At 43.6% G+C, this 22755-nt stretch overlaps 1 protein-coding gene across 2 annotated transcripts in view; it reads right to left on the bottom strand.

Moving 5' to 3' along the window:
* The window catches only part of SYT17 (synaptotagmin 17), a 72979-nt gene that overhangs the window by 17198 nt on the left and 33026 nt on the right, over positions 1-22755 (bottom strand). For both annotated transcript variants that reach the window (XM_077828340.1, XM_077828339.1), the window contains exons 6-7: positions 17296-17416; positions 16331-16486 (exon numbers count right to left, since the gene is read on the bottom strand). In XM_077828340.1, coding sequence (XP_077684466.1) covers positions 16331-16486; positions 17296-17416 — 277 coding nt within the window. The remainder of the gene's footprint in view (positions 1-16330; positions 16487-17295; positions 17417-22755) is intronic.

Here is a 22755-nt window from a genome sequence, read left to right as displayed (position 1 = left end):
AGAAACAGGATATTTGTTCCAAATACAAGTGTAGAGAACAAAAAGAGGCTTATATAGTGTGAAATATAAATCAAAAGGATGCACACTGGCAAAAGCAAAGGATGCTGTGCAGAAGAGTTTGGAATCTATTCCACTGCATTTACATAGAATTCATCTCCTGCATCAGTTCTTTGTATTTTCTTTCCCCCCTATTTCTAAATCCATTTGAATTAAACAGATGAGCACGACCAGATACTGATTCTCCTTTCGCTTGCACTAGTTTCATATTGGGACAAATCCACTGATTTCACCCAAGTTAGTCCTGAGTTATCCAGATGAAAGCAAGAGCAGAAACAGGGCACTCGGGATTATTCCTGAGCTGCACAGAGCTCACGTTTGCAGCAGATGGACAAGGAGGCAAAGACTGTTCAAAGCCACCTTTCTACCTCTCCAAATCCTAGAGGTGGTTGGGATTGAACTGGTGCTCGGCTCTTGTGCCAGAAAGGATGACCAGAGCATGAAGCACAGCAGCTCTGCTCCTTCTGCCCCCTGGAACACCTCCTCCTACCCCAGAGTGCTCTCTACACAGCAGGGTGGAGGCACCAGGAGAGCTGGCGCAGAGGGGGCTAGCATCAGCTTTATGCCAGTTGAGGATTTCCCCCACATTGGAGCAATGCCCATTTAGCTCAGGTTTAAGGTCACTTTGCACCATCCCATAGGCGCAATGGGACCCTAGCTGGGCTGACAATCTGGTTCTGGGTGGTTACACATCACCTGACATTTTGGGGGAAAATCCTGCATTCCTATTTCAGGCAATACTCCCCCTGAAGTCGTGTGAAAGAATGCAGGATCAGACCCAAGTGCCTCAGGCATCTTTGCGGGGCCTCCAAACACAACCAGTGGCTTTGTTTACAGATGTGATCTGGCTCTGAGGACCCAGCAGTAGGGCGGTATATGGTAAGCCTGAGCATGCAAACACACAGCACAGCATAGCCCCCAGCCACCTGCATGTCTAGCAGAATAAGCTAACCTTGAAGGGGTATATTTTCAGGCAGTTATGAGGCCAGGGCTTATGCCTGCATTTTGTCACCTGCACAGTGAATAGGGTTGCCAACTTTCTAATTTCTGAAAACTGGACAGTACAGCAGGAGAGCCAGAACCTGCCCGCTCCCTACCTCTTTCCCCGAGGCCCCGCCCCTGCTCTACCTCATCCTCCAATCCCTGCCCCCGCCACTCTCAGCTCTCCCCCCTCCTATTTCCTCCTCCCTCGATCCTGTCCACCTCCCTCCCCGCAACCAGCTGGGCTCCCTCTGCTCCGGGGCTAGGATGGGAGTCTGCCCGCCCATGAGATGCAGGTAGGAGGTGGCCCCACCTAAGCAGGGGCTGGCATGGGTTGATGACCCAACGGCTCCTCCCTTGCCGCCCCCCGCACCCCAACCTGTGGTAAGTGGACTTTTGGTGTCCGGTCAGTACATGTGACCGGCCACTGTACAGGTCCCCTTTCAACCGGACTTTCCGGACTTAATTAATTAGCCTCTTACTCCACCTTTCCATGTTCTCTGTATATATATACATATATCTTCTTACTATACTTTCCACTCTATGCATCCAATGAAGTGGGCTGTAGCCCACGAAAGCTTATGCTCAAATAAATTTACTGTTCTTTAAGGTGCCACAAGTACTCCTGTTTTTTTAGTGAATCACAGGCATCAATATGAGTAGTTACTCCTCTAACCTCTGGATTTACAAACTCCCTTTGGGATGCCGTGCCTCAGATCACACTCACAATGGAACTGTGGGTGCATATTTTGCAGGTACAAATCAACACCGCAAAAGGAGAAGCCTCTATCTCCAAAAATCGTTCCTAGTACCAGAAAATGTCAGGGATCGCATTGAAACCCAGTTCCAGATAGAATATTTGAATAGAATATTTCACTCTGGAGTTTAGGAGGGGAATATCTGCGCTGATTTTAAAACCGTCGCAGGAAAGGTAATTATGTTATCAATTTCACTGCAGACAATTTTATTAAGAGAGAAGCAGCACTGGAAACAAACTAAGGAGATAAAGGAATCTGATGGGAAAGAGAAATGTAAAAGCCATATTTACATATGAAGAGTCTCGAATGTAATCCATTATTGCCTAGCCTTCCTCTGGAGGCAAACTGGATAATAGAGCGAATCCTTCAATACAGTAGCTATGCCCTTGCTATGCTGCATCTCAAAGTCAATGGTCTCCGGGTTACAGAGACAGACTCTGCCACCACATTCACATATATTATGTGACAATTATGGAAGGAAAGATAAATATCAGGTTGAATGAGAATGCTTTCCACACTCAGTATTCTAGTTATGGATACTTAGGGAGTTTTAGGGCATAGAGCATAGAATAGATACAGCCTAATAACAAACTGTAATGAATCCTTTCACCATAACAAACAAACCACAAGACAGATAAGCCAAAGAGGCAGAGAGACATAACACAGTACAAATAAATGCACTTGCAAAATTGGCTAGTAAATCAGCTTGTAAATAAGAGTTTTACTAAGTTATTTTTATTATGCCAGACTCAACAAAGGAATGTTAGACGTACGGGAAAACCAGTTTATTTTATACTATGGCTAAAGTTGTACATACTCTGACATTTCACACCTTATTAACACATTCAGTTGAATCTGAGTCTAATTTTACCTTCTAATGAGATGATGCCACACTGACCAAGTTACAGCAATTGCGCTGCTCCGCAAGGACTTCTTGTTTTCATAGGTATTAATTTTAAAGAATATTAATATTCTTTCTTATTTAACTTATTAAGCCATTCACCATGATATAAGGAGCCAAATTCCAAAGTGGAGCAACTCCACTGACTTCAGTGAAGTTATAGCAAGAATGAATCTGGTGAAGTTGTCTAGACTCCGACTGCCTGCTCTGCACTTAACTTCACTGGCCACATCTTGAAGTGCTTACTGAGAGCTGGATCCTGCAGGCTGCTGAGTGAAGCACAGAGAGCCAGAGGACCAGAACTCCAGGTCCCGGGGCTGCTCAGCACTTGTGCAGGGTGTGAAAAAGTGCAGGCAGAGCTCAGCAGCGTGAGCAAGTGTCTATTGCACATGCTGGGGAGTAAAGGGCTTGTGAAGGACATGCTGAGGCTAGAACAAGATCAGGGCGGCTTGGGGGCTGGTAACAAGAGACAGATTCTTCCTCCTCTAGGTCACCGTTTCAAAATCAGTACAGAAGAGTTTGTGGCTGAAAGTCAACGCTACCAGAAAGTAGTGTGGTGGGCTGCTGTAGTGGTACATTACAGGAGTCAGGCAAATCAGTTGAGAACCTTGCCCTGCTACAGTCCAGTCCTATGAACAGAGGATACAGCTTTACCCTGAAAAGCGATGAAGTACTGTAACGTTTAAAAAGGAAGCCCCCTGAGGGAGCACCCTTCGCTAAAATGCCAGATGCACTGCAGGCTGGCCTTCATGGAAAAAGTTATGCCAGGAATGATAAGTCATGGGATCCTGTGGTTGTTTCTCCATCATTTCAGCGCTTATCCAATAGTACAATACCAGACAGGTGGACAGACTAAGAGGATTCAGAGTAACAGCCGTGTTAGTCTGTATTCGCAAAAAGAAAAGGAGGACTTGTGGCACCTTAGAGACTAACAAATTTATTTGAGCATAAGCTTTCGTGAGCTACAGCTCACTTCATCGGATGCATTCAGGGGAATTCCTTCTCAGAACACACTTTACATCCTAGAAACAAGGCTATAATTACTACAGAGCTCAACAGAAGGCAGAGTCACATCCTCATACGAAAAGCATCTCATGATCTACCTTGGGGTTTGGGAAAGAATGTTCATTAGATTCAGATTCTATCTATCGTTTCCAAGGCGTCAAGAAGGGATGTTCATTAATGGATACAGAAAAAAACCCACATTACTTTCTGGTTCATTAACAATATACCCATTTTTGACCAAAGGCTTCCATGGAGTAATCATTCACTAGCAAACCATGCACTTGAAAACGATTCATTAAACTCCCTTTACACAACTGGCTGCAGCTAGCTATATGCATGTGAGAAGGGAGCTCATACTTAACAGTAGTGCAGAGAGAAGGGAAAGGAAGCAGGAGAGGGATATATCATTCAATCCTGGCATGTGTAAATTTCTTTTTACTATTAGACCAGCATCATATGCAACTTGGAAGGTGGTTTGTATTCTGTTAATACTGATACATCCTTTACAGGAAAGCCCCAATTTGGTTATCTTTATAATTAAATCTTAGCTCAGATTTCTGGGGTTTTTTTTCAGACCTGTCCCCATTCCAAGCTTGGAAGCAGAGTTCAAGAGAGTGTTGTGCTGATACCATGTAGCGAAAGAAGACAAGCAGCATCCCAGCTCCTTGCTGGGGAACTGCCACTGGAGCGTTTTCCATTCTCAGTCTCCTGTCTGGGTCCAGCACCCGAGGGCTTCTATGATATCTGAGCCACGTCAGTGAACAATCACTCTCATTTAAACCACAGGATCACTCAACTGCTCCTGATGTCTAGGATGAATTCACATTACACTTCTGCAATAGGTAGGTCAGCACCCTGCTGGCAGAGCTTATTCATACATTCCAAGGCCGTAAAGGATCATTGTGATCATCTGGTCTGACCTCCAGTCATCATGTAGCTTCTCTTTCTTCATCTGCTTTCCCATGGCCAGATGGATTTAGAAAGCTTGCCTTTTACACTTTTAGTTAGACTAGAACAAATACATTGCCTGCCACTTTGTGCTGTGCTTCGGTTTATTTAATTAATTATTAGCTATTATTTTTATAAGAAAGTCTCAGCTTGCAGCTTCCATTCTGCATGAATTCCTACTAGGGGTTAAGACCATTTCCCATTTATTGCCTACATGTCCCTGACCTACCAACATTGCGCCCGAAGGACCACTGTTCACTTTCCCTACATGTTCTAGCAAAACCACTAGGAACACATTCTGAAGCCTCAGGGACCTGGAAGAATGACCTGCCAGGAACATGAGCGATGCTGACAGCAATTGTGTGCTCCTGTTAGACCTTCAGATCAAGGGCTGTAGGGTGTGCGATGCACACATTTATAAATGCTGAGTTAAGGGTATTTTAAAAATCCTGACATAAAAGGCCAAATTATGATCTAAATGCAACGGGTGCAAATCCTAAGTGACTCCACTTACATCAATGGAGTTTCCTTTGCCTATGATAGCACTAAACAGATTTAATGGAAATCAGCTTCAGCCTTTGTGAGTCAGGTATGTAGAATCTTTGGAGACAAGGAACCCAGATGTTTCAGAAACAGCAACCTCCACTGGACCCAGGCTACCCAGAATGAGCTAATTTAAGGGGAATGAGCCCATCAAGGTAGGGAATTCAATAATGAAAGCCTGAGCCTGATAAAAGGCCATCAAGGGTATGTCTATACTGCAACAAAACACCTGCAGCTGGCTCGTGTCAGCTGACTTCAGCTCAGGCTGCAGGTCTATAAAATTGCACTGTAAACGTCAGGCTGGAGCCTGAGCTCTAGGACCCCACAAGGGGGGGGGGAAGGTTCCAAAGCCCAGGCTCCTGCCCAACTCCAAACCTCTACATTGCTCTTTTATAGCCCCACAGCCTGAGCCCCATGAGCCTGTGCCAGTTGATCCAGCCAGCTAAGGCTATTTTATTGCAGTGTAGGCATACACCACTGCTCAGCTCCAGTGCGGTGCTCACAGCGATGGAGGCGCAGAACTCCCCAAGTCCACAGGCCCCAAGAAGAGGAGGCTGTGCAAACCCTGAGTCAAGGGGAGAGATTTCATGTCAAGTTTATTTGTGTTTAATAAAGTATCCTCCCAGCAAGAGAATTTTGTCTTACACCATTTTGGACTCTATGGAGTCCTGAGAGAAAAGAAACTGAGGCAGGGAGTACCTGCAGCATCACGCTAGATCTGGAGAGGAGGGGGATGCTACAGGGCAGGCGTGCCCTGGGACAGCACTGAAATGTAATTTTCAATGGAGGTTGCCTAGCAGCAAGATAGCTATCCCTGTCTGTAGCTAGGTACTTATACAGCTCCCATCACCACAGCATCAGAGCGCCTTGCAAGTATTTTAAAATAGAAATAATCTCATTTTCTTGTTTCCCAGCCTGGAAGAGAAATAGCTTGATTTGCTTTCAGTGAGAGGGGGGTGTTTATTTTGTTTGGGTATGAAAGCAAGAGGCTCTCTTGTGTGTCTAAAAGCATGAAGAAATTTTTGACAGACAGCTAAGTCGAGGAGATGAGCTATGCTCATTGAAACATGTTCCGGCCCCACCCCTAACACAGTTTGCAACCCCTGCAAACTGACAGTTAAAGGGGATGTTGACATTTAACTACTTCAATGTTTGAAGGTCAAGTTTCCACATACTGTATTCAGGCAGCTCAAAATTCAGGTGCATCTCTGGTCATGCCTGCAGCTGAGGCCAATTTCATGCTTCAACATATGAAGCTAACTGGAAAATTTAAAGATTTGGCTCCTTATCATTACAATACCAGTGAAAAGCACTAATATCTCAATGTCTTGATCATGTGATTAATTTTTTTGCCATTCAAATACACATCATAATCACCACTCTAATATGGCCAGAGGTACTGAGGGCAGAAGGCCTACTCCATTAACTGGGATTGCTATGAGGCACGGACAAGAGTCAGAATGATTTTCCATCAGGTTTTGTTTTTCCAAAAATTAAACCAGTGATAGGTCTGATTTTATCTAAGTCCCAAGGTTCAGATATACAGATCTTGTTTCTCAATCTGCATTTCAATCACAGATGGGCCAAATGGGAGTGGATGCGTTTGTTTTTACAAAACTTTGTGCCATGGTGTTTTTGCTTTGCAAATCAAGGAGGGTTCAGATCCATTTTCCAAAACTTTGGGTATGTCAGTCAGATAAATGGTTCTGGTTTTGGCACATACCCTATTTACAATCTTTATCTGCAGATAAAGGGCCATATTCATTACTGGCATAAGCAGGCACAACTCTGTTAATGTCAATGCATTGCTCCTGCTTACACCAGCAGGGTATTTGGTCCAGCACCCTGTGTTCTGGTTCAGCAGTATGCTAAGCACATTTTCACTCAACTAGAACAACATCAAATAAAGCCTCACCACTGAATATGTCCCGCACAGAAAAGGTCTCTACCTCATTCAAGCGTCCTACTATGAAGTGTTTAGAGTACAACACAGGCAAAGTAAAGCCTGTAGAATAATCACTAATAATTTGAGATGTAGAATAGTGACAGGTTACACTACTTCACTGTTAAGCTTGACTAGCCATTAGTGTCCATGTATTCCGTGTCACAATATAGTGCCTAAAACAAGGGGTGCTGGAACAATTTTTATAGTGGGGATGCTGTCAGCCATTGAACCAAACTGCGAACCATGTATATGATGGAAACCACTTCAAGCCCGAGGGTGCAGCTGCACCCTCAGCATCTCTAGTTCCAGCACCTGTGCCTAAAACAAGTATCTATCACCAACAGCAACACCGAATTTCATGGACGTGCTAGTTCTTCTCATCAGGTTGTAATGGCTTAAAAAAGGAATAAATATCCTTAAACACAAACAGTAGGAATCTTTTTCAATAATATGTGGATGTTCAAAACCAAACCAACAAGAATAAAACCCAAACCAAAAATATTCTGCGGAAATTCAGCTGCAATTAAATCTCCCTTGAATATTCCTTGGCCAGGGGGAGGAAGCAGGTTTGTTTTACTACTGGGCAGTGTAATTTGATTATTATTTTAGCCAAAGCAGTTTCTATTAAGTATAAGTTAATTTAGAGCCCTGGGGTAAAATTTTCAAAAGCACCTAAGTGATTTAGGAGCCTAAGGGCCAGGTGTCATAGGCAGTTAGGCATCTGAAGATGCAGATACAGCTAGGCACCTACTGGAGTTTCCATAAGCACCTAGGTACCTAATTTCCATTGAAATCAGGCACCCCCCTCAATCATTAGGCACCTAAATATCTTGGAAAATCTGGCCTTAAGTCACCATTAAAAATGGGACGTAGACACTTTAAAAGCTGTACCCTCATAGTGTACGGAGAAATGGCACCATGAGAAGTGGAGCTAGCCAGACTGAAATCTACAAACAATTTAGAAGAAAAGGATTTCACTGACGGTAACATACACATACCAAAAATTATAGCCAGATCCTGCAATCCACAATTATACAGTGCCGACAAGCAAAAATGGCACAAGCTCCCTCCCCCGCCCTTGCTTTACAACACATCCTTTTAAGAGTGCTCTGCTGTATTTTACATTTTAGGGTGCAGCAAGAGGATTCCTGCTATGCATCCATTTTAAGAGCAATCTCCCCACTTCACCTCCTATTGTTTGTTACACAGACTCAGGTTTAGAATGTAAACTCCTTGGGTCAGGCCCCATGTTTCTGTTTCTCTATGTCCTTGCACAGTGCCTAGCACAATGCAATTATTAACTATTATTTACATTATAACCGTGTTCTGATGCCTAAGTCAGAAGCAGGGCCCCACTGTGCTCGGTGTTGTACAGCCATAACGGAGAAGACATTTCTTGCGCCAACAGCTTACAGTCTAAATAGACACAACATGGATGTGTCAGAGAAGGAAGAGAAGTGTGACAGAAGTAGGATCACATGGTTGCCTATATTCTCTTACTGGAGGTGTCAAAGGATTATTGTTTTATATCAGGTAAGTGAAGAAGAGATGTTAATGAGTCACTAACAGGCCATTTGCCTGGGAGTGACTAGTCCTTTGGGGGCCATCTGAACAATATTGCAATGCAAATATTATTAATATTAACAACAATAATACTTATTAACTAGCTTACAGCATTGAATGACCACATTTCTTGGATTCTAAGAACTTTCTTTCCACTTTATAATAAAGTCTGTTTTGGAAAATGATCAAAACTCAGATTAAAAAGTATAGTCCAGCAAATTCCAGCATCGCTCTTGACTGAGGTGAGTGGGTATCTTTACATCCCCAACACTGGCATCCATAAATGCACTAGGAGGTATTAATCTCTACGGTTTAAAGCTCCCTTTTTGCTTGCCTGGTGTACTTGGCAGGCAATGATCCTACGGCTCCACTTGAAATAAACTGCCAATAATTCTGGTGGTCAGGCCAAATTCCATCTTTCCTTTAGTAAGAGAGACATGACAATTAACACGTATGTTCACAGGTGTATGAAGTATTGTGGGGGAAACATACCGTTCTTTACTGGCTGCTGTGTTTGTCTGCATAGAGACAATCCATGGTCTCTGTGCAATTAACCGGCTGATAGCACTGGGGGCTGTCTATCAAGTGCACAGAAGGCTAAGATAATAAAAACACAGTGCATTTCTACTACGCTTTGTATACAAATGCACACCTTCTAGTCAATAGGTTTGAGGCACCAAAATAAAACAAATGTCTCCTCTAGCTGTTGACATGCTATCTTTTAGTTGTAAGAATATTTAGAGGTAGTGGAATGTATTAGTAGTATCAACAGCTACTGTGCAAACAGCACCTTTTAAGCATTTTACAAACTACAGCCAACATTTTTAGAAGTTTTGACGGACTTTCAAATGCAGCACCCAAAAATGGAGGCCTCCAGACATCTAGGCCCAGACCCACAAAGGTATTTAGGCTCCAACTGAATTGAAATTAAAATCAATGGAAGGTAGGGGCCCAAATACCTTTGTGGATCTGGGTCCTAGTGCCTGGGACCACTTCCTTCCCCCATTCCTTATCACCTCTGAAAATTAGGCACAAAGTGTCTCCAGTGGAGCACATAACATATAACTGTATATTCTTATGAGAACCATTTCACCAACCACTGAAAGGGTGGAGGCAGTGTAGCAGACAGATGACCAATACAAAACACATTGCACAGAAGCAGGAGGAAGAATATTTTGGCTTGTAAATGCCAAGGATTTACATCATGGGATATATTATATTTACAAGGAGCAAATAGGATCTCAGCTTTTAAGGTCTTACTCAAAAATACCCAACACCATGAGCTAAACAGGGCTCAATTTCTCTGCACTACTGGGTTGCCTTTAGATCTATGTATGCTACTGTCAAAGGCCAGTTAAATTCATGATGGATCTCAGATAAAAGATGAAGAGCAAATATAGCATCCACTGTGGATTGCCTGGCAGCGAAGCCCAATTGCTCTGGGAGATGGAGTTTCACAAGGCAACGCTGGAGCCAGGTGAGTAGGACATGTGTGATGACTTTTCCAAGAACAGAGGGCGGAGTTAATTGACCTATAGTTACCACATTCAATGCGGGGGCTGTTCCCTACTTACAGAGCAGAATAACGATCCCTTCCTTCCACTCTGCTAGTAACTTCCCAGTAGTCCAAGCCCAGACAAAAAGTTGGTGTAATGGTACAGTTATAGGCTCTATGGCACATCTGAGAAATTCAGGCATTATGCTGTCAGGTCCGGTAGCATGCCCGCTTCACAGTTTCTTTAGAGTGAACCTCTTCCAATGTAGTTACATTTACAAAAGTTTGCAGGACTTCTTCTTGGATAAAGTACATTTTACCATCAGCCTTGTTTGTCAGCAAAGATCCTGCAAAAAGTTCATTTTTGGATCGAAATGACTGTATAGCTTTGAATGCCTGTCGAAATTTATTAGGTCTCCTTCCCTCTTCTGCCTCTTTTGTCAAGTTCTCAAAATAAGCTTCAGGAGGCACTTTTGCTCACACTCAAAAAATACCTTGTAAACATTATAATCATGGCACTGTCTATTTCTTTTGCAATATTTGAAACGTCCCATTGTACAGCCGGAGGCATCACTTGTAGCATTTCAGTTCTGGGATGGCATCTACTGCTGTTCAGATGATTGTGCTTATGACTGTCCAAGCTAATTCTACATCATCTGGGAGAGTGCCAAGTGTGTCTAATTTGTTTTTCCACTGAGACAGACTACTTATTAGCAAGTACTGAATTTTTACAGATGCCTTGTGCTTTATGTATCACGAGGAGTACACTTTTATGTTAAAATAGAGGAGTAATTGGCATTTTAGCAACAAAGCGACAATGATCAGCATTTGCCAGGGCTTATGCACCTCTGTAGACCCATTATGACCTTACTATACTACGATTCTGATCAATATATGGTCCAGCTTCTCCCTCGTCCACCCATCATTGAACATCCACATCTCTTGACAGATATCTAGGTGCCTGAACCAACTGCCAGTGTTGGTAATGCTATGAAAAGCACAAAAGAAGAGTAATCTCACAGAGCTGTCATTTATTGTTCCAGAGCAAAATGGCCCAAGAACGGTTTTGAAGCCATTTCTGGGACAACTTGGTGCAGCGTTCATATTTACGAGTACAATAAGTTCGTCGTGCAGTGGAACAGATTGCATCACAGCTGCTAGCTGCTAATAAAATTCATCTTCATTAGCATCTGTAGCTTCTTCAGTGGCAGCACAGGCTACATTGATGGACAGCTGCCCATGGCGATGCCTCAACCTGGCATATAACAGTCAATCAGAAATAGGGTGCTATATTGTAAGTCAACCACACTAGGGTTCAAACTCATGGTTCATCTGTGTGTAGGTAGATCCAATGCTGTGCTTAAACATGATGGTTACAATTCATATTTTCAATCCAAAGGTAGAGAGAATCATATGATAAGTGTGTGGGGGGTATAGGTGTATGCGGGGTGGGGGAATTTGCAGAAATGAGACTTGCACAAAGGGAAAGAGACATTCATTTGTCAGCGTTGTCTGTGCAATGTTGCACACTCAACTCTCATTAAAAGTAATGGGAGCTGTATGCACTTCCCACCATAGTACACTGAAAACTATGCTGTTTAAATAAATGTACACAAGAAAAATATGCGCAAAAGTCCTATTGCTCTAAGGGTATATCTGCACTGGAGCTGGAGTTGTAATTTCCAGTTTGGGCAGATATATCTGCACTACCACTGAGCAAGCTAGCCCACTAAAGACAGAAGTATATCCATGGCTGCATGGGTGGTGGGAGAGGCTAGTCACCTCGAGCACACACCTAGGGTTTTAGATGGGATTGCATTGTGGGGGCGAGCCTCTCCTGCCACTCACGCAGCTGCAGCTAGGCTGCTCATTTTAGCGGGCTAGCTCAGTCAAACCTAGAACTGCTACATCTATTACACCTCCCAGCTACACCATGGGTATATCCTAAATCAAACAGTGTGTCACTTCTGAATCGATCACCAACTACACAGAAACAACAAGGAATCCGGTGGCACCTTGAAGACTAACAGATTTATTTGAGCATGAGCTTTCATGGGTAAAAACCCCACTTCTTCAGGTGCATGGCCATGAAGTGGGGTTTTTACCCACAAAAGCTTATGCTCAAATAAATCTGATCTGGCTACTGGCTGGCCTGGGTGCTTTTACAGATTTATACACCTTCATGGTATCACTAGCCAATCTTCACCGCATGATTACTTTCCTTTTTAATTGGCTCTTTTCTCATCAGCAAATTTAATTAACTGACTTAAGGGATGCTAGAGCAAGCAAAACCTAAAAGAAAAAAAGGAAGTGGCTTTAGTTCCTGTTGTGCATACATGCAAAATAAGCAAAGGATTTGGGTTCTGCTCCTCTCATTTTCAGACAGAAATTCAACTCCACTAATGATAATCTGCACTTCTAGATCATCTTCCATTTGAGGGTCTCAAAGCACTTTGCAAGAATGAACCAATTAAGCCACACTATACCCCAGTGATTCAGGAAAGGCAATGTAGGGAACACTTACCCAACACAGAAATGCAGCCACCCTTGGAGTAGTCACAGCTGCTTAACTTTATTTATTTAAAAGCACACACTGACATGACATGAAATTGGACTAAATTTTCTACTGGTTTAAATGGATACAACTGCACTGATGTCAATGGAGTTTTGCCCATTTACATTAGCAAAGAATTTGGCCCAGAGTCCTTACCATCACCAAGTCCACTGGACTATGTTATTTCCATGATATTGCTTCTGGATATCCATTCTCCACTTGCTTCTACGTGGCTATATAGGATTCCTTCTTCACCACTCTTCATAACAGGCCAGGTTTTGATACCCCTTGCTAGCACGGAATAGGACAATGGAAAGGCAGCGTAGTCTTTGTGGCTAGGGGATGAGAGCAGGTTCTAATGCTGGTTCTGTAACTGACCTGTGATGTAACCTTGGGCAAGTCAGTTCACCCTCTGTACCTCTGCTCTGCTTCCCCTTCCACACTTTGTCTCTCTCTTTTCTAGACTGTAAGCTCTGCAGGGCAGATGCCGTCTCTCACCATGGGTTCGTATAGCACAATGGGGCCCTGATCTTGGCTGGAACCTCTAGGCATTACTGCAATATCAACAGCAACAGGGTTACTCAGAGTGATACACTACTCAACATGAGGAAGGTTATCAGAATCTGGCCCTATCGATCTCGTCAAGGACATGTACTCCATGCCACTGTGTTCTGATGAAGTAGTAGATAATCACAGGTCAACGATTTCAAAAATGACTATTTTGTGCGCTCTGGTACAACGCGGTGATGTGATCATTTCAAAGATCATCAGTTAAATCTAACTGCTGTGTAAGAACATGTGATAGTTTATTTTTATGAATCAGTTAGCTTTTGATTAACTCATTATAAAAAAAAAAGGATCCATAATAAAAGGTCAGCCATCCAACCACCTGACACCAACTTCATTTGCTCTAATGAATTGCGTTGTATTTCATTCCTTGTTCCTGATCATAGGGAGCTGGTATTCTGTAGGTAAGGACTGGAGTATTGCACTCCTGAAGAAAGAGATCACCTGACTGAAGATTCCAGGAACAAATTCATCATTATACATGAAAGGGAACATTCAAGATGGCCTGCATGTAAAGCCATGCTTAAATATAGCCTTTTTGCTGTGGAAATTCTGTGCATGAAGGGCAAGATTTAAAATGCTGATCAGCATCACTTTTGTTATGAAATGTTTGGAAACAAGCTAATAGATTGAATTTCAGCTTTTTTCACTGACTTGACAGCCGTTTCTGCCATGTAAGAAATACAGAGCTTTATAATAATATTTTTGGGTACAGATTCTCTTTTTAATGGCTCAGAAACATTATCGGAACATTACAAAAAAGAAAAAAAAATCCTTCCCTCTTTTCCTTTAACTCAAGGAGCATGAACTCCGCTTATGGCCCTTGCTTGACTGCAGGACTGGGGCACATCAAGTTTCAGGATCTCTACAAGGCTGCAGAAGAGGCCACCCACAGTGGCAGCCCCTCTGTGCTCCCTCAGCTCTAGGGACTGCTCACTCCTGCTCCTCCCAGAGACCACAATGCCAAAAGGGGGGCAGGTGGGGTGAAGAGCAGATGGACTCATGGCCATGGAGGGAGCAATGTCTAAGGCAAAATTCACCTCCTATACAGCGCTGGGAGAGACTGTGCCTGCCTGAGACAGTGCTCCTCCAGGGACCATTTGGCTCCACGCTGCCCTCTGCACCACAGTGGCATGAATGCTACCATCTAGTCCAGTGTAACAACTGGGACCGAATCCTATTTGCATTATAATTTTTAGCAAAGCCATTGTCACCATTCACAAAATCAATTTAACAGAGAATGCTTGGGGATGAATTTTGCTCTTGGTTACCCCAGTGCAACTGCACTGGTGCAGACGAGAGCAGAATTTGGTTTTTAATGCTTCTGAGCATGGCATTAAAAAGTGGAAATGAAAGTTAAAGAACAATTCAAAACGGCATCTGGTGCGGTTTTTTGTATTCTTGAATTTGGTATTTTCTCCTCCTGGTAAAGAAAGCATGTATTAAAATATGACCAACAGATGTGGTCTTTATACAACTCTGTTCTTTTCTACAACTTGTTTGCCCACAGAAATATCATTCAAACCCATACTACTGAAGACAATTGGGAGAGTGGACTGCTCAGTCGATGAATAGTGAGCTATGCAGCCTTTCACTTCTAGGTTACTAGTTCAAATCCGACAGAGGTCAACAGAGACCAAAATTCCCATCATCCAATGGCTGTTCAGTGGCCAACTGAAATGAGCCAGTGGTCTCTGCCTGATTCTTAGTGAACAGATGTCCATACCATAAAATCATCACAACAGGCATCGTGTCAGTTGACTTGGGCTTGTGGAGCTATAAAATTGCCGTGTAGACATCCAGGCTCTCGGGCTGGTGGCCTGCTTGTGGGGTTCCAGGGCTCAGGCTAGAGCCCAAGCCCAGACATCTACATTACCATTTTATAGCCCCGCAGCCCAAGTCTGAGGCCGCTGACACAGGCCAGGAGTGGGTGTTTTTTTGAAGTCTAGCCATACCCTTTACTGGCAGTCTCAGCCAACAAGCCAAGGACTGAAGAGGCATGAAAATCTAAACTACCCTCTTCATTCCTTTTGCTACAGTAGAAAACCCATAAAAACAGATGCTTCAGGTCTGGGTTAAGACACTTCGAAAGGTAGCACATGGAAGCCTGCACTGCCATTTCTTGTACTGCATATACTGTGCAACTACTAAGAAGGCTGCAGTTTGCAAGGGTGTGTCTGCCCTTAGAAACTTCTTAAATGTTCTTCCACAATAATACATCTTTTCCAGTGCTATCAACCAGATAAGCCACAACATAGACCAGGAGCAGTCATTTTTACCACTATGTTATCTAACCCTGCTCTGAGAAACTTTTGTGTGTGTCAGTTTCCATTGCATGTTTTCATAACTGAAGTAAGCAAATCCCAAATTCAACAATGCAAAAAACCACCAAAACACCACCTGGACATTTGTCATCAATCTCTTTTCAGAGTGTTACAAAAATCCAAAGAGTCAACAATAAATCTCAGCACTTACTTTGGAAGCTCAGTACCTTAATAGTGTCCCTTTAAAAATACAGCCATAAACAAACCAATTTATATAACAGTGGTATAATGGGCTAGCACAAGACGTGCACAATCCTCAAAGTAAAATTTATGTGGAGTCGCAAAATGAGTATTGTTGTAAGGTCTAGGTTGATCATCAGATACTTCCTTCCACCTATCTCTCATTCCTCTGACTTCTCCAGGAAGCACTTTAGGACCCAGTTCAATTAGCCTGCCTCTCTTCTCAGTGGAAATGCTTTCCCAGTAGCACCAATTAAGAGTGAAACTGACAAGGTGAGTTCCTAGACAGTTCCATATTACAGGTGACAACACCAGGAAAGCTTCTGTGCAGAGAAGCGTGATGCTAATTAAGCTCCTCTAGAAATGACAGAGCTGACTGTCCCATAAATGTTAGCTTGCTGAAAAAGATGAAGACATTGCGTAGGCTAAAGTGCATGCATGGGGCAGCTAATTTGTTTACCTCGGAGACAGCCAAGATAGCATCAAATCAATAGCAAGAATGCTTTTACCTGTAAATACTAAGCTGGCATTTTCCAGTTCTTCTTGAGGAACCTTGAAACTGAAGGACTCATTGTAGAAGGGATCTATTGTACCCTTCATGCAAGAGGTTTTCTTGGTTTTGGCTAATTTTAATCCATGAACCAGCTGAATTTTCACAAAGGGATCTGAAAGAAACACAAACAAAATTCCAGCTTTACAGGTGCAGCCAGTCAATGTTCCTGTCTCAGAAAGGTTCTGCACAGTTGGGACCAGAGTGTGGAGCGGCACTGTGGAGGAAAAATAGCTTTGGGGAGGGATCTGGACTCTTATCATGTCAAGGTACCAGGTGACTTGCAGTGGAGATGTACAAGTCTCAGGCAGCAGAATTCAGAATGTTTCTGTTGACTCTGCATGGAGTGCAACAAATGGTGACCTTGACAAAAGCCAGGTATGTTGTTCTCACTGACAGATGTCAATAGTCTGACAACAGCAGCAGCTGGAGTAGGGAGTGAGGGAACTATATCGTGAGGGAGAGGGAGAATCACCAGCTGCTAGAATGATGAAATAGACCTTTCTCCATACTCAGGTGAGGGGTGAGTGGGCATTGTCAAAAATCACACAGCAGAACAAGTTTTGCAGAATTAAACCGCCTTTATATTTAACACTCACACAACACTTTGTGTCTGCAAAGCACAGCACAAACATTGAGAAATAATCCTAAACCACAAAAGCAGAGGCAGGGATAGCATTTGGAAATTCCTGGTTCCCAATCCTAGGCTCCGGCCAGTAGATTTGGACTCTCAATGTTTGATTTATATATATATTTTTAAAACCACATATATGAGAGCTTTTCAAAGCCATGCATTAATTTTAATGGGAACAAAGTGTCCAAATCATTTAGGTGGAATCAAAAAATGGCTGCCTAACTATATAGGACAATTTTAGAGCACTCACAAACATGCAGGAGTGATCTGAGAAATACACTGCCCTTTACCTGAACCTTGGCTCATATCTGTCTGAAGAAGTTGTTTTGCTCGAATAATGTCTACATTCAGTCTTCCTGCACTGGGAAGGTAATTTAGTGATAGCAGCAGCTCTCCCAACTCGACTTCATTCTACAAGGAAAAGGAAATATGAGAATATATAACTGCAAAGTCAGCTAGAGAGACAACTGCAATTCAACCAACAAAAACAGATCCCCTAATGGACTGAAATGGCAGAAAAACATTTTAAGTCACATTCCATTTTCATCATCTTCAGGAACCATTTGGGGCCTTGCACTGAATAAGGTATAAATAAGGATACGATCCCCTGCTAGTAGGTTTGCTTCACTATATTTACACATCAATCACTGAACATGGTTCCGTTTTAAAATTGCCATCATTACGCCGTAGTCTGCTTGTGACAGAGTTCTGGGAACCAAGAACTGAGCCAGCACTCTGGTCACTGAAACACCAATTAATTCTCCCCAGGGCCTAATTCGTGGATTACAATGGGCTGGAGGAGGACCAGTGAGGAACTTGGCCCATTAACCCAGCAGGTTTAAGAAAGCACAGGAAGGCAGTGCAGGAGGGAGAATGAGAACCAGTCTCTGGAGAGAGAGAATGCTCTCTCCCCAGTAGAGACCTGAGGAGGAGAAACTGAAACCGTACCTAATATGGTGTGTGGAACGGTAAGGTGATGGGAAGAGCAAATGTGAATAAACTGCACTGGAGTGTTTAGCAGCTGAAGGGCCCTCATCGGCATAGCGAGAACACAAGGCAGGAACGGGTTGTCACCCTGTCAGAACTGTTTCAACGGGATGCACAAGGAGGAGGAATCGCAAGAGCTGTAATTTTCTTTTCTCGCATTTGAAGTTTTTCCATCTAGTCCTAACCTTAACAATTTAACATGACTGATCTGCGGTTAACATCCAAAATACTGGCCCAATCCTGCAAAACAGCCACACACAGAACTGCCATTGACGACCCTGGAAACTGTGGGCACGGAATGCTTAGAGAATCAGACTCTATGGGATTATGTAGCATTTCCTTTGTGGTATAAGCTGACAATAGGGAGGAAATTCAGAGGTGGCATTCACTTACGAGCTTGTTCCCTTACTCCCTGATATTGCAGCATGTCATGCACTTATCTGAGAGCCGGGCTTACCAGTGTCCTTGCTATTCAGCAAACTGTGTTCTGACCTTAGCTTTATATAAACATAGCTGTTTATCCATTAATCCCACTTTCACTGACTTAACTGAAACAAGTAAAAGTGTCTGAGAGCAGATATTACTAAAAGCTGCCTAAAAGTGATTGCTTAAAATACTAATGATTGACATGCACTGCCTTTGAAGCTTCCTGATGCTGTTATTGTATGAGTGTGATGAAAATACGTATCCAGTGAGCACCATTGTTGGTTTTACATTCACCTTTCCGATACCTGCAATAACCATGGTATCTTTCTATTCTCACCACCAGAGCTGAGCCCACCCCAAAAACTCCCACATCCAAGTACTGGAGAAGTTCAGACCCAGGTCCCGATCTGATCTGTGTGGCCCATCTCAGCAAGGAATAGGAGAGACAATGGTCCACAATCACTACAGAAAGGACAAGAACTTTTAAAGGCACCACCGCAAGAGATGTTATTAACCACAAGTGGACACAAATTACAACAGCAATTAGTGTTGTGGGAAATGTCTGTCACAAACCTGAAATTAGAGGCAAGTTTGCCAAAGTATACAAACCCAAGTCAAGTTTCAGGTAAACCCGGGCAGGGCACTGAACAAACTGGGGCTTGGATTCCAGTGAAATTGGCCAGTTAATCATTTTTCAGGGGGAAACTAGGCAAAATGTGACAGTTCCAGCTGAGTGTGGCATTTGGGGCTGAAATGAACCATAACACTCAGAACAAAACTCGAGCAGGTTTGGAGGCTTCCCCTGCTCAGGAGAGCTCCCTCCAGAAGTAAATAAAGCCTCGGCATTCCTTCTAGGTTTGGTAAGGACCCTCCATTTCCTGCCACCCTCCCCCATCCTCAGCTGGGAAACTCTAATCCCACCTGCGGCCTGCGGCAGGACATCACAGAGGTGGCTCCTGCTTCTTAATACAGGCCCTTTTTGACTTCCCTCATTAAAGATCCTAGGGCAGAAGATGAGTAGGGGCCATTATATCTGGTATCCTGGTCCAATCCCAACTGTGGTAATTACATTCTGTCCACTCAGATTCCCCTGCAGTAGTTTCTCTTCTATATTGTTCTTATTGACGTTTCAGGACTACATGACAGAGATGCTTTTGGAACACAGGTAAACATGTAGTAGATTGAGCAAAACTCTGCACTTCAGATCTGAACTGAATATGGCATTCTTTTCCACTTTATGCCCTAAATTAATGTTTAGCATCACTGTGGGTTAATTAATTAATTGTCTGGTTCCACCCCTAGAGGTGACTGCATTTCAGTAGCGAGTAACATAATTCCTGTGTATTTAAACCCACATTCTCCATTCTGCTAACACAAGCTGAAATTAGTGACCTCGGGAACAAGCCAGGTGGTGTGGCAGTATCTGCCTCACCCCCCTGATTGCACAGTGACCTTTCCACTGTATGTCTGTGGGTCAAGGCTGGGAGGGGAGTGGCTAGCCTGGGAGGGAGAAGATGGGTAGATGGCATCATCTCCTCTCAAACCTGCATGAACTCCTTCATGGGGGGAAACACAGTCAGTATTTGGAGCAGCAACCAACAGGAAGAATATGGTAGCAGCGCCTACGGCAGAGGGATTTTCTGGCAGTGCCCACAGCCCTGCTTTATGAATAGGTGAGGGACAAAAGGTTAACCTGGAAGATTTAGGCAGACAAAATGTTACGTGACGTGGCACTGCACAACTTTTTCATTAAACAACCAGAACATACAAAATTAACGTGGCACACATGAAACAGATCAGTAACGGACTAACTGCTGCTGGAATACCATGGCCATTTCTTTAATATCCACTACTGAAGGAGGATGTTGATAGATTGGAGAGAGTTAGAGATAAGCCACAAGAATGATTAAAAGACTTTTTTTTAGTGCCTTTTAATGACAGACTCCAGGAGTTCAATCTATTTCGCCTAACACAGAAGGTTATGGGGTGATGATCACAGTCTAGGAGTACTTACACGGGAAGCAAACAAACATTTATAATGGGCTCTTCAATCTAGCACACAAAGGGATAACAAGATCCAATGGCTGGAAGTGAAAGCAAGAAAATTCAGACTGGATTAAAGGTGTAAATTTTTAACAGCGAGGGTAATTAGCCAATGGAACAATTTACCCAGGGTTGTGACGGATTCTCCATCACCAGCAATTTTTAAATTAAGATTGGATTTTTTTTAAAAAAAAAATAGAAGATCTGCTCTAGGAATTATTTTGGGGAAGTTCTATGCCCTGTGTTACACAGGAGGTCAGGCTATGTAATCACAGCCATCCCTTCTCACCTTGGAATCCATGCTAAAAGAAATATGAAAGGGGGTTTCCGGTCACAGAGCCGGGTTCAGTCAATTGGCTACGCAAAGTGAGTGTGTGCACTACTTAACAGACCTAGCGAGGCAACTGGAGTTGCTGAGTGACCGTCCAACTGGGAAGACCCTGCCCATTGCATAGGCCAAGGAGATAAAGTTGGGGATGACCCCACCAGGGATGGCCAACCTGGTCAAAGAAATCAAGCAGGGCAATAAGTCAAACCTAAAATCTGAGGAGATGGAAAGCATCAGCCTTTATGAGTCTCCCTGAATGGATGCCCTGATCCTGAACCCTCATCATTACTCCCTTATCCTGGTTACAACAGATGGCAATATAAATAGATGCAGTGCACACAGACTCCAAATTAACCATTCACCACTCTCCATTTCTTCCCACGGTAAACTTCATTCTTGTTTTACCTCAAAGAAAGATGAAGAAAGCCCCCTCCACCCCCCACACACATGCACTTATTCTTGTCGGCCCAAGGACTTCAAACATTATATTCACACCTCAACTGCTAGAAGAGGGCCTCATCCTCCCTGATTGAACTAACCTCGTTATCCCTAGCCTGATTCTTGCTTGCATATTTATACCTGCCTCTGGAAATTTCCACTACATGCATCCGACAAAGTGGGTATTCACCCACGAAAGCTTATGCTCCAATACATCTGTTAGTCTATAAGGTGCCACAGGACTCTTTGCAAACATTATAACTGTGATACTAAGAGACTAGCATTGTAATCTGAATCTTCAATGCACAGGTAATTCCCTCTGGTCAGGAAGGCACTGCCCAGGGGAGATCTAAATCTGAAAATTTACACACTGTACTCTGCACCAAGGATAGGTCCAAACCCTACCTAAGCCCATGACTGTGCCCAGTCTCAGCACTGAACAGGCAGCTGAGTGGGTGTTATTAAAAGGTGTTTAGAAAAATGAGTGGAAATGTACTGTCTATACCAGACGATTTTTCCCAGCCAGTTTCTTATTGAGATTGTGCCATCCGCTTGGGGAACTACTGCCAACCATCTGTGAGATGAGCCCAAGCCCTTAATAGCTAGCTTGAGCTAGCAGAGAAGCCTTAGGCATATTATTAAGGATAGTTAATGCCTTCCTTTTGGAGAGCAACACACCATCCATGCTTCAACAAATACTGTCTAGGCCCTTGCTCAAAAAATCATCATTGCTAGTGGGGCACCTAGGCAATTGTAATATCCTGAGCCCTAACCCTTCACTAGTACCACAACAAACCTTAGGATAACTGATTATCTACTTGCTTACATATGGCTGATGTAGACAGTAGCTTGACACTGGGTCGCTCCCAGCGTGGGTCTTTACACTCTGTGAAATCAGTCCTGGATTAGTCTCACAGACAGGAAAAATTTCCCAGACATCACTGCACTTCATCCGATCACTGCACCACAAAACAGGCTGCTGCCACTCAGGACAAAGCCTCTTGAACGGCTGATTCTGAATCCTGATAGACTAGTCACAGCTTGGCATGCAGGAAGTGGCGTGGGCCGCAGGGGCGTGCTGGCCTCCACTTCCCGCAGCTCCCATTGGCCGGGAACGGTGAACTGCGGCCACTGGGAGCTATGGGTGGCCGTGCAAATGTAAACAAACTGTCTCACGGCCTGCCAGCGGATTACCCTGACAGGCCGCAGGTTGCCCACCACTGGTGTAAAAGGTCCACGCTGTCTATAAGACAATCTGCATAATTCTGAATCCTGTCACTACCAGCAATATCATGTACAAATTGAATCTGAATCCAGTATTCTTCCATCCCTATTAACATTGTTATAGCATACCATTGGTTTAGGGTTACCAACTTTCTACTCACACAAAACCAAACACCCTTGCCCCACCCCTGCCTCGCCCCTCCTCGAAAGCCCCGCCCCTTCTCTGAGGTTCCGCTCCCTGCTCACTCCATCCCCACTCCAACTTCCCACCCTCACTCACTCATTTTCACCGGGATGGCTCAGG

The sequence above is a fragment of the Eretmochelys imbricata genome, chromosome 10 (genome assembly GCF_965152235.1).
Source record: "Eretmochelys imbricata isolate rEreImb1 chromosome 10, rEreImb1.hap1, whole genome shotgun sequence".
Lineage (NCBI taxonomy): Eukaryota > Metazoa > Chordata > Testudines > Cheloniidae > Eretmochelys > Eretmochelys imbricata.
Note: the sequence above shows the minus strand (reverse complement) of the source record. Positions and strands in the feature narration are given on the sequence as shown.